The sequence below is a fragment of the Argiope bruennichi genome, chromosome 4 (assembly GCF_947563725.1).
Source record: "Argiope bruennichi chromosome 4, qqArgBrue1.1, whole genome shotgun sequence".
In the NCBI taxonomy this organism is placed as follows: Eukaryota; Metazoa; Arthropoda; class Arachnida; order Araneae; family Araneidae; genus Argiope; species Argiope bruennichi.
Window position 1 is genome coordinate 65,427,251 of NC_079154.1, and position 13,424 is coordinate 65,440,674.

The 13,424-nt window shown below is 29.3% G+C and overlaps 1 protein-coding gene across 4 annotated transcripts in view; it reads left to right on the forward strand.

Annotated features, from left to right (window-relative positions):
* Positions 1 to 8,482: 8,482 nt before the first annotated feature.
* The window catches only part of LOC129965854 (uncharacterized), a 53,403-nt gene continuing 48,461 nt past the window's right edge, over positions 8,483 to 13,424 (forward strand). The window contains exons 1-2 of one of the 4 annotated variants that reach the window (XM_056080090.1): positions 8,483 to 8,607; positions 10,295 to 10,327. In XM_056080090.1, coding sequence (XP_055936065.1) covers positions 10,323 to 10,327 — 5 coding nt within the window. In that variant the 5' untranslated portion in view covers positions 8,483 to 8,607; positions 10,295 to 10,322. Of the gene's footprint in view, positions 8,608 to 9,921; positions 9,943 to 10,294; positions 10,328 to 13,424 lie in introns of those variants that run through there. The other 3 variants (XM_056080093.1, XM_056080092.1, XM_056080094.1) reach the window with 3 other exon arrangements.

The window sequence follows — 13,424 nt, forward strand, 5'->3', positions numbered from 1 at the left end:
TGTACAGAGCGCCCCTTTGTTCCCCTGAGTATATCGATGCCTCATCATGGTACATGACGGTAATCGCCACTGCTTGTTACCAAGGTTGTGAATTTTTTTTGGATGTTTTCCTATTAGTGAGCGTTTGCTTTTGGTTGGTACAGAAATTCGAAAAAGAGACGATAAAATGTTTTTTCGCCATGTGGTTTGCTTTTTTGGCCTTTTTTTTACCGACCATCAGAGTTATTGCCACAGAAAGAAGAAAATATACCAATAGTTCCATCACGAAATCGGCGGAAAATATTTTGAATGTACTCGACTCCAATGCAGCTACTTTAGGGCATATCTTAATCAGTGAGTTGTGATAATTGTTTAATATGCACTCGATATAAATTCGCACTATGCAGCAAACTTTTACTGTTACATTTATGCTTATTTTTTTTATTCTGTTTGTATGATTGATTATTTGCATTGCTTTATAATTCACATTTCTAACACTTTAAATCTTTTGAATAAAGTACTTGTCAAATTTTAAAATAGTTTTTGTAAATTATAGCTTTGCATCTAAAATGTAAAATTTCTGTCTAGCTAAAAAATAAAATTCGCTATCGTAAATTTCCAGTTATGTGAGTATTTTTTTCCCCCTCAATATAAATTTTGATTGCTGAGAGTTGGTTTTTTAAATCATAGTTGATTACAAAAAACTCATTGAAGAATCGGGCCATCTGAAATATTCTAAATGGATTGATCTTCATACATGATATTTCCGCAGAGGTATTTTCAGTAATGTAATTAGTGAAAAGTAGATTGATATAATTTAGAATCTAAATTCAAACTTTTTGAATACGGAATAAGTTCTGATATTTAATGTTTCCAACAACTTGCACTCCTATAGTCGATAATCTCAAATGATCCATGGTCTTTATATCTGCCCTATTTTTTCGATATCATAGAAAAAATTGGCCAGATATCGTTCCAGGTATCATTTATCATCGTTCTCAAACTATCATGATCTCGCATAAGAAAATCTCGCTAATCGGACATTAATTCAATGTATTAATTTTTCATTTGTAAAAAAAAAGTTTATAAATCAAATAAAAAACGTTAGCATCTCATGAAAAGAGAATATTTCTTACTCTTATTTATTTTATTAAACTGGAAGTTACTACTCTTATGAATATTAAACCATCGGGAGTGAAACAATTTGAATCACGAAGAACTTTAGCTACTTTTTTTAAAATTTTCTAATTCTCGCCGACAAGACTAGAGGATACAAGCACAAATATACAGACACATAAGGTTAGCAAACGAAAATAAGAAAATATAAATTAGTCCAAATGAAAGACGTCATGACTGATGCTAACTATCATTCTCGAGCCGTTTGCGTCACATTCGTCCCCCCTCATCTATCGCTGTCATTCTATCGCAGCATACTAATTTTTTTCACCAGGTAACGCAACTAGTGACTCTTCCCTCCTTCAAATTTTGGTTTTCATTAAAAAATGGGGGGGGGGGGGCTTGAAACAAAGCAGATTTCAAAAGAGTTTTAAATAGCCCTGATTACAAACTTGTACGAAAAATCTCGAGAAAAACGATACATACTTATCAGGTTTTATTAATTTCACCACGATTTATAAATTGTTTGACACCTTTCTTTTGATTTGTTTTACTAATATTAGATATTTAAATCGTTGAAACGCTCCGACTTGGAAGACTGTTAGCTGTCCCTCAAAACAGATTTTAATTTGGTGGTAGAAATCAGACCACGTAGAATCGGGACTTTTCCAAGTCTTCTATAATACTTGTCGATTTTTTTTTTTTTTTGCATTAAATTTAATTCTCTTCTTAATTTATCACTCTTGGCTAAATTTATCGAAGTATTGGCCAGTATTTATCGAAAAAACAAACAATCGAACATATTATCCAGAAAATTCCTTCCATCTACAATGGGTCCACTAAAAACTATGCAAATACCTATGCATTTTCACCCTTTTTTTTTTTTTTTTTTTTTTTTTTTTTGCATGCCACTTCTGCACTTTCATGTACACTCCAGTTTATTCGGATAGTGTTCCCAGCCATAAATTCCTGTGTGATTCTGGCTTACATAACAGCTCGCCAACCTGTTTTTACATGCTTATACATAAACATAAAATAAAACCCTTGTCTTTCTTTAGGGTCTTTCCTAAGTGATCGAATCATCGCAACAACTGCTACAATGAATACTGAGGTCGATAATATCTTCCAATATTACTTATCGTCCCGGTACACCCTCGTCATTGGCAATGCAACAAGAAATACTACTTTTGTTATACCCACCAGTTAGGCGAGAATCAATCACCACGTAAAAAGATTTACGAAATACATGATCTTCGACGAGGACCTATATATAATAAGATGATCTGATGTTATACATTCTGTTAATCTAGTTTTTGCTTAATTGAGGTTGTTAAAAAGGATAATCGATAAAAAGAAACATTGATGAAGCTTCTTACTGTGCTTATTAGCAGTAAATACGACAAAATATTTTTACGATGCCTTCACAATATTGGCCAGTATTTAGAATATCAAACAAAATCCTGGAGATATTGCACAATATCTTGTGCTAATAGCGATATATATATATATATATATATATATATATATTAGTGTGTGTGTGTGTAAACATATTTTAGCAGATGCGTAGTAGAAGAGAAGACACTTTTGAATTTTTAGCTTCAATTTATTTCACTACTGGAGGCATATTTTGTACAAAGAATAAGTGGTCAGAAATACGTCAGTTTACATTGCGACACAAAAACAGAAGAGATCGAAATTTTGACTTCAGTAGTTTTTCAATGAGATATTGATAGATTTCTTTGACATTACTGATTTAGGAGAAGGAAATTTAAGCATATTTAAAAGCATGCGCTAAGCATTCAAGATTTTTAACCTTCCCTCGGAGCATGAGAAAATGCAGAATTTAGCATTTTTATAGAGCGCGTGTTGAACGTTATTAAGTAAAAAATGGAAGTGGATCAGAGAATAAGAGAACATTTTAGAATGAAGTTAATGTGTGTTAAATTAAGATGGAAATTTGGAAATTAATTAAGATTTAAATTCGATTAAAAGATTCATTACACAAACACACACACACAGCCTTCGGTTCACTAAGTAAATGCCTATCATGTATTTTAATGCCAAATCGGAAAATAGTTCATTTTTTAATTTGTGAATGACTTTCTAAATACACAAATTTTAACAAATTCTCTAAACTAATTCAACAAAATCATAAATTGAATTTTGTATGTTAATATAAACGATTTTCTGTATATTTTCGGTTAAAATCTATAGTTATAGCTACTTACAGATTCTTTCTTTCTCGTACAGGAAGTATACTAGCATTGTATTGCATTGATTAAAAAAAAAAAAAAAATTAGACCTCGTGATTTTGACACATCTCCATATTTCAGGCCATCGTGAGTCCGAAAAACACATTTTTTTTTTATACATTTTGTCTTTTTTGTAAATAAGATAGCTCACAAATGATTTCTGAAAAACTGTGCTTTTGCAGTAAATTTATACATTTCCATCGAATTTTGAATGAAATCCATTCAAACGAAGTTTTACTTTTCGAGTGCTCGTGAATACGAAAACTACAAAAAGTAAGGAACTAGATGAATAAAATTTGTATATAGTTTTGTCATCTGTATATTTGTACCCAATTTTGATTCCAATCTATCATTGATTTCACTTGTTCATTTGTATGCATATAAACACAATAACTAAAAAAAAAGTATCAATTTAACTGCATTAAATTTAGTTTATGATCTTCTGCCAAATTTTGGTTTCTATCAACCAACAAAAAAGCGTTGAAAATACATATAATAATACATATTCGATTTTCGACTACGTATTATATGAATCCCGAAATACTCATGTAATGGACTCTGAAAACAAATAAAAATCTGAGAACTCGTGATGTCTACGGTCTTCCTCAAGTTTCAAAATTTTTACGCGGGAAGGGAGGAGGACAGGAATAACATTATTACTAGAGAGTATGGGAGTTTCGAAGAAATTATTATTATTTTTTATAAGATATTAATGAAACAGCAGTATTTCACAGATTTTAAATTACATGATTTTTGAATGATGAAACTTAGACAACTTTTAAGTTGGCTCCATACTATTTTTTTTTTAACGAAATAGTACATTTGATCTTAGAGAATGAGTTTTCGTTTGAAAATTGATATTTTGGAAGGCCATAACATTGAAAAATGCAAGGATAATGCCTGGGTTTCCTTTTTTTATTTGATTGAATTGCTATAAAATAATGTAAATTTTTTCATAGATTACTTGAGACTAGAAAGGTTTGACTTCTTTCATGTCTGAAATGTCCTGTTTGACTTCTTACCAAAAACAACCTTGTATCCTTTTGAAACATTCAACCATTTTCCATCGTTTAAAAAAAAATCTTCAATTTTTCAACTGCGTTGAAAACTTAAAAATATTTTCTATATTATTTCCAACAGAACCAAAAGCTATTTCTAGCTTGTCGCGACCATATTATTGAATTCTAATTTTTTTCAATTATTCGTCATCTTATTTTCGTTAAATAAAATTATCTTTTCTTTCACACCGTGAGCAGATATTTACCTTTTATTGAACTTAAAATCGTTTCTTTTGTAAACAAATATATTTTTTTCTCATTTTTTCCTTAAATAAACGCAAATATAGGGATGACGAATATTTTACGAACGGTTATTAAGTAACCAATATCAAAAAGTCACAAATATCGGTGAGCAATACTTTTCAAAGAAGGGTGTGATTTGTGATTCAAATCCTTGAACTGGTGATACCTTTTACTGGTGATATTTCGATTACAGGTTTTGGATCACTATTGAAAGGAAAAATCGATACTAACTGTCAAATGGAAGCTCTCGAACAAGAGTTCAATCATGCACGGGAAAATTCCCTTACCCACTGATGCACTTTCCAGGAACAGACCTTCCACAAACAGTTGTGGGGGGTGGCGGGACCTATTGATCACAAGCAGAGTGCTTCCTATTTCACAAAGAGTCAGATCCGAGCTATTGCTATCCCATCGCATGATAACGACTATCGCTGTAAGCTATACGCGGCTTATTTCATTGTACGAAAACAAGTTTTCTTTCGCAATCAAGTCTCCTCAGAAAAATATTTATTCCGGGAAAAAACTCTACCTGAAAAAGAGGATCAATATCTTTCATTTAAATAGGCAATTACTAAACACATGGGGAGACTTGAATATATTTTTTCTACACCACTCTTTCTGATATTTGCAGTTTTATTTTATTTTCGGCTTCTTGCATCTTTAAAAGCTTTAGTTTTAAATAAAAAAAATGTAATCAGAAAAATTTTATTTTATTGTTCACCAAATTTTAAATTGGTAATTTTTTAAGAAGCTTTTTCGAAAACCGCTGGCGAATATATTTGATTCACTAATCTTGATTGTGTTTATTGTAGATTTCAATTCAAAATATCCACAAAATATAAGATTGCTGGAGACTATACGATTTTATACAAAAAAGAAAATTAATAAAGCAATCTGAAAAAAATGTGTTTAAATGACATTTGGATGGTCACTAAAGATTTTTTATTTCCTCGAAAACTTCATTCCAAGTAGTGATAATAATTATTAAATTTGTCGCTTATTGTATAATACCATTTGTTATAATTTGAATTTTAATGCAGTTGTACATCGTATAAGATTCTTACTTAGTTATTATTTTATTTCAAAATCGAATTAGTCTCTTCTTTATTTTTATGAATACAAAAGAATATATACATTCATATTATTGGCAATGCAGCAGGAGATTTAACCCATAGAAAAATTGTGAAAAAGTTCAAATCCTAAGTCTTTCTACGGTAAACTTGCAGAATAGTGTAGTAGAATAAGGCTATTAATAAAAAAAAAAAAAAAAAAAAAAAAAAAAAAAAAAAAAATATTTTTCTGGAGATTACGAGAAGCCAACATAGTATTCGATTCTTAAAAAATCATTTTTATTAATTAATCCTCAGAATTTTAGAGAATATTATAAAGGAATGTGGTATAACAAAAATTAATAAAAATGTAGAGTAAATAAGTAAGATTTTAATTCATTAATGGTTATAAAATATTCTAACAATACTATTTTTTGATACTATGAAATCAAATTAGTTCTACTTATTCTTAAAAATGCCCCCCCCCACAAAAAAAAAACGGTACAAATATTTTAATAGATGAACAAGAAATAAATTCACTCATATAAAAATTATACAAATATATACACATTTCTTTTTTTGTCTTTATTTCTGGAATTAAATAATTTTTAATAATCGAGAAATAATTTTACAATTCAATGTAATAAAAATGTTTTAATAAGTTTAAACATTTAAAAAAAAATCATGAGATCGGACACATTTAATTATTAACAACTAGAATCTTAACAAAGCAAAAATTATAAATATTTGTTGTTGTTGTTTTACGTAAGTTTTATGCAGTGTTATATGAAACACGATTGCCTATTCCCACACAGATTTCATGCGTTTTGGAACTACAAGGCAATTTTTATTTTTCTCAGAAATAGAAAAAAAGAAGGATCTATTTTTCTCAGAAAGCAAAAATTCGACACGATAAGCAACACTGACACTGCTTTTGGGTGGCTGGGAATTAATTAGCATTCCTACTGGGCGGAAAAAAGGAGAAAGCACTATCTTGCACAATATGTGACACTTCAAAGTAGTAAACAATGCAGCAAATATTAAATATGTAGGCAATGGAGAAATTCAATTTTAAAAGAAATTTCATTTCAGCGCAATGCATAAATATACTAGTCATCCATCCTAAAAAATTAGATTTAAAACAGATATTTTTGTATGAGAAATATTTAAATGATAGCATTTTTTTCAAAATATATTTGACAAAAAAGAATATAAAACCTGTTTGTTGTATAATGCGTAGAAAATAATCAACTTAAAAAAAGAAATTTTCCTTTCTTTAATTTATTTACTTTATTTTTTTACTTTACTTGACCTATTTATTTTTTTACTTTATCAATATAAAATTAATCATTCTCAGGTTAATATACCATGAATCCTCATGATAAACACTGCTAATACTTCGTTATCAAAAACAGTAAAAATGAGATTAAATTATCAAAAACTGCAATACAAATTCAAGTAAAATGAATTTCAAGTTTCCTTAGCATTGATATTTTTGCCTTGAAACTTTGAAAAATGTATTAAAAAAAAATATTTTATTCATAACGCTTAAAAATTTATACACAATCGATCATTCTTAGGTGAATGTATTAAAAACATATCGAAGGAGTCAGTTGATTTCAATTTTATGTACGATATTAATGTAAGATCTTAAAGTCGACAATAGGCAAATATGTTGTAAGTGGAAAAGGAATAAAAAAAGTCGGGGATTCCCTTCAATCTAAAACCGCAAATGAACAACTCCCCATATTGGCATTACGCTAACAAAACTTAAGTGGCCTGAAACGACATCCCTGAAAGAAAAGAAGGGGTATCGGCTGATCCCCGACCCTCCAGAAGGTGGAAAGGAAATCCCAGAAACACAAAACATTCTTTTCTTATGCCCTGAGGGTCCCTTTCCCTTAACGTGAATAAAGGGAAAAAAAGAAATCTGTGAATGGGTTGAAAAGTGAATGGACCGGTTATTCTTGGAATTATCTTATCATTGAATTGCATATCGCTGAAGTTTATCGGAGCGGTGACTTCACTGGAAAGTGCGAAGTCACCGCTCCACTTAATGGTAACAACCTTGACTTTCAGATATTCGCATTACACTATCCCATACAATACACAATACACTATCTCATATAGATCATTCTTAACTACTTTTGGCATGACTTTCTGACTGCATATACTCTGTTCACTACTGGCGCCGTCTATTGGTAGAATATAGAACTAAAGTAAACATTTTAAAGAAATGACATATATTTTTAATTCAACTTTTTTCAGAAAATGATTTACTCCAATAAATAAATTAAATAAATGGTTTTGAAAAATTAAATTAAAAAAGTGAGCTGAAATAAATAAATTAATTTAATCATATGTTACTTAAATTAGTAAATTAAATATTAATTACAATTAAAAATATATTTAATACTAATTGATAATTTTAATTAATAATTGAAATAACAGATATTTGGAGCAAATATTTAAAAATAACAATAGCAAAATTATTTGTCATTAAAAAATCGTGGATTATGCATCTCTGGGCAAGTATTGCGTTGCGATAAATTACTCCATCAATGAAAGGTCTTTGTATATTTTCTTTGGCCCTATTCTCAGGCCTTTGACATTTACTTTATTTCCAAACGCTTTATAATTTTATGTTACGATTTAGTTTGAAATGGATGTCAGAAATTATGGAAGTTAAAAGAAATGCAAAAAGGTGAAATAATAATAATAATAATAAAAAAATCAAACTGTCTCATTCTATTCCACTCTTTACTACTACTTTCATGTGCTGTATTTGTCTGAAAAGCACCATGCTTGAAAGTTGGAAATCGTAATGCCGCATTAATTTTTTTTTAAATAAGTAAATGATATTCTTTTATTATATGAACTTATCTATGCTTTTAAATTGATCAATTTCTAGTAAGTTATGTTTAATTTCATTTCTAATTTTTAAAAATATTTATACTTGATTTATTCTTTATTGTGTGTTGACGCCAACTAGTTGTCATTGTCATTTGAATGTAACACTGACAATTGTTACTTATTCAAACTCTTTTACAACTCGATTATCAATATAATATTCATATTTTTTCGTTTTTTTTTTCTTTTAATGACAAAGTGGTCCAAATATTTATTTCTGATGCTTTACTATATGTTACATTTGGAATGACATTAGAAGGAATTTGTTTTATGAAAATGTTGAGATTTTGCTTTTTATAAGCCTAGTGAGTTTAATTGCTATATTCTTAAAAACCTTTCAGCATTCTAAATGGTTAATTACCTGTAGAATAACTTAATAAATAAGGCACTTATTATGAAGTAACTTATTTTCTAAATCAACAATTACAACACTAATACAGGCATATCTTAACCCTACTTGCTTGCTTGTTTGGCTTTTTTGCTTGCTTGGATGGTTAATGGGCATTAATTGTTATTAGAAATTTGGTGTCTTTGTTTCATATTTTTCATCTTTAAGTAATCAAAGCTCTATACATTAATTTTCATTATAAAATGCTTAAAATCAACCTAAAAAGTGTACAAATGTTCACTTTTGATGTGCAAATATGCAGTGATTTTGTTTATGAATTTATAATCTTCATATTGTAATGTATAAAAGTCACTGCATATAATTGATAAATTAAAATTACACATTAGTTCAGGTATCTCGTAATATTAGAGCTTCTCCTTCAAAGAAAAGAAAAATTTCTTCACCTATTCCTTAAAAACTGCAGTGGCGACTATTTTCAAGGGTTTTTTATATAAAAGAAGTATCTGCTTAATGAGATTGTTACTAAGCAAATGTATATTTGGACATCTTTTGAAAGTTATCAGAGAATCTGCTTGTCCTCTATATGCTTTTGAGTGGACATTTTTTACAAATAAAGCACATGCCTGAAGTATTTAATCAATCTAAGTGAAAAAGTGTAGAAAATTATCAGTGATATCCAGGGACTTGAAGGGGCTCCATAGCTTCCTTGAATTGACATTTTAAAATATTTCCTTTTTGCTTAAATTAACCCTCTGGCTGCAGTGCTCTTTTGAAATCACTATTTAGATGTAACATTTGCAAATAAGTTAATATATTTTTCAAAGAAAACTGTTACTGTTTGCTATTCAATACTTTTAAGATATAATAAAATCCATAGATGCAACAGAAAATAGACTGACTGCTATCCACGGAAATGGTAGAATAAGTAGCTGGAAGATTAAATGTTATGATTTATTATTGTGCAGCTAAACATTTAGTAAACATAAGTGAGTTACAAAACTTTTATTGAAATTTATTAAAGCAATCAGGTTATGAAATTGCATTTTGTGATTGTTTTATGTTTAAATTTGGCATGTGTGGCTTTAATATCTGAATTGTTATCTAATTCGAGCCTGTTAATTTGATTTTCAATAAATGCAATTTTATTTGGTACTTTCAGGAATTGGTTTTGTAGAAAATTAAAATTTTTTTTGTGATCTGCTATTCACAATCTTTCTTTAATTAGTAATTTTCATAATTTCTATATGAATTTCAGTTTTATTATCTTAATGTATTTTTAACTGAGTTAATAATAACCATTTTGATTTTTTAAACTAATCCACTTACTTTTCATTTTAGTCTTTTCCTTCTTAAAGCAGGCATAACCATGAGGTAAAATTTTATTATATTACTTCTAATTAAATTATTCATATTATATTTTTTATTCTATATTTTTAATATATGTATTATTTTAATAAGTACTAAAATTTATTAATTTATTACTGTTGTATCATCTTTCTTATATATATATATATATATATATATATATATATGAATTATTTTTTTGGTAAAAGTGAAATTTAGTGTGCTCCTTGCTGCATCAAGGATGTCAAGTCGCCAATAAAGATAACGGACAAAGTAAAATACTTCTGCGGAACAGTTACGGTTACCACTTTCCGCAATATAATTATGATTTTTTACTGATAAGTATTGATTTTGTTGGGTGCAGAGAAAAAGTTGGAGCATGCAATGCCTTCAGCATCTGTAGAAGGCACCCAGCAGAATTTTTTAACTTAAAAACATCCTACGGCTTCACTAACAGCAGGAATCTAGAAGCTTCGCCAAAACATTGAACTTAAGGACTGTGTGGATAACAGGAACAATACATAATCAATAGAAAAGAAAGGATGAAGGACGTTATAGAAGCAGATTCAATTCTTTCTTTCTGCAACACCAGATCTTTCCATCGATTCTCCGATCCAAATCAATCAGTTTCATATTCTCACCACACACCGGACATACACACTTAAAAGCAATCAAACCATTCTCCATAGAAAATTTCAAACAAGCATCCTTTCTTAACCTCATCAACAACTCGTGTATGTATATATATATATTACACTCACTCTTCATCCATTCTGAAGGTTCGAAATACTGTCTTCCATCCCATTTATCCAATATCCATTCTTGCACAATTTCCAACATAACAAATCATCAAGGGAAGCAACCATTAGAGCAACAAAAGAATTACGAGAACTGCAAAGAATTCCATTGCAGTTGACTTTTAAAGTAAGAATGTAGACGATTTCGTAAAGTAAGAATTCAGACAATTTTTTAAAGAGCATACTGACAGTTAAAAGTTGCAAAAGAATAATTATTTTCTGTTTGTATTTACATTAAAAATAAAATTGCAGTACCTTATTAGTTTTAAAAAACTTTTAATTATAGTAAAGAACAAAATTAATATCCTTAATCAATATTTTTTATTATTTTTAATTTAACACTTTTCATAAAATAGTTGTAGTTCATGTACAACTCAACCATTATTAAAAAGTAGTAAACAAAACAGCATTATGCTTGCTAGAAGAGCGTTCCGTTGGGTTGCCATATTGGCGACAAACTCGGGGGCACACTAATCTTCACTTTAACCATTTTTTTTTTGTAAATTAATATTAAATTTTAGGCATTTGTTTATTAACCACATGTCTACAATTGATTGTCAAAAATTGACAAAGATGTTATGTTAATCATAGAAAAAATTTTCCGTTTCCCAATTTGCATATGTTTAATCCAAAAGACATAATTTTCATTGGGATCGATTAATGCGCATGTACCAGATTTTAAATACTAACTTTCTGCAAGAAAGTTGCTTATTTTTTTCTTATGGATTACACAGTGAACCTTATCTTTCTTTTTTCTCTTGGCAATGCTAATTTTTTTCATTTATTTGGATTTTAATATTGGAGCTTTACAATTATTCACATAAACATATTTATTAATTTTTACTTTTGTGTTTTTGTATTAAGAGTCATCAAATTTATTCTACATTCTTCAGTATCATTTAATTAGTTTCAATTGTATTAATCATCTATCTGTACCTGGCCGTGCATTGCTGTGGTTCAGTCTGGTTAAATGAAAAAGAAAAAAGAACACACACATTTTTAATCTGTTTCATTTCACAGTGCTTGTGAGTAAAGAATATATTTATATTTTTTGTCTCATTGTTTATGCATATATAGAGATTGTTTAGTTTGCTGACTCGAAAACATGTAACATATAATATCAAACATGTGAGAAACAATCCATGCAATTTAAATTGCAGATTTTTAGATATTGGCCCTGAGCTTTGTTGATAGTGATTGCAAACTCCAACTGAAATGGAAATTGCAGTCTCTTGAATTGAAATGGCATATCCATTGGAATCATAGGAATGAAGACATCTTCACTTATGAAAGATCCTATCAGGATTATTACTTAATAACTGAGACATTGCTCATTAAATTTTTTATGGCAATCCTGTAGTATTGCAAAGTTTTGGTTAGTTGATATTTTGTGCATAATTGGCACACCAATTTTTAATTACAGTATATGTATTGGCATGCCTTGCAGATCAAATGAAAACAAAAATTTTGTTGGATAATTTACTGCTTTACCTTCCACAACAATGTTAATGAACTTATATGTGACTATCTCATTTTGAATGTTAAATTGAATAATGTTATGTTCGTAGATATTTTTGTCCTGGACTGCAAGAATAGCTCATTCACTTAGCCAATTCTGATTCTTATAATTGGTTTGATTATTGGGAAATCCCTTTTTTAACCAATTCTTTTTTGATATCACTAAACTGTGGAGATTATAAGGCCATGGAATTCATTCTGAAGTCAGATTAACTGTCACCTTTCCATTCTCAGTTTCTAGCAATTGTGAGAATAGCTTAACTGGTTTGTTTTGCTGCTGGAGATGCATATTTGTAATTGATTTCAATGTCTTTTTGTGCCACTCCAAAATAGAGTATTTCAAGCAAGCATTTATTTCATCCACTGATGCCAAGGAATTCCAGGTATTATTTGCTTGAAATCTCCTGTGAGCAATATTAGTGCATTCTCTATTGTTCTGATGTTTCTATGCATTTCTTGTAATGATTAAGAGTCTCCAGCATTTTTTTTTCCTTTTCTTTTGCATGTGCAAGTTTTTTTAAACAATAAACTTACATTTCTGCAAAACATTTCACAGTGCCAAATGCTTTGGAAATTCAGTATGCGAGAGTGTCAATGAATTGCATATTCACTGGTAATTTCAAAGTGATTGAACAGTTCTTCAACCTTCGTAACAATGTTGCAGCTATTCTGGACAACTCGAGAGCTATGGCTATATTATTTTTGGATTGAATTGCTGCCAGAATTGATCCGATCAAGTGCGTTTTACCAGTTTCTTTTGGCGCATTTTAGAAAGATTTCTCCAACCTTATTGTTGGCAGTTTGCATTA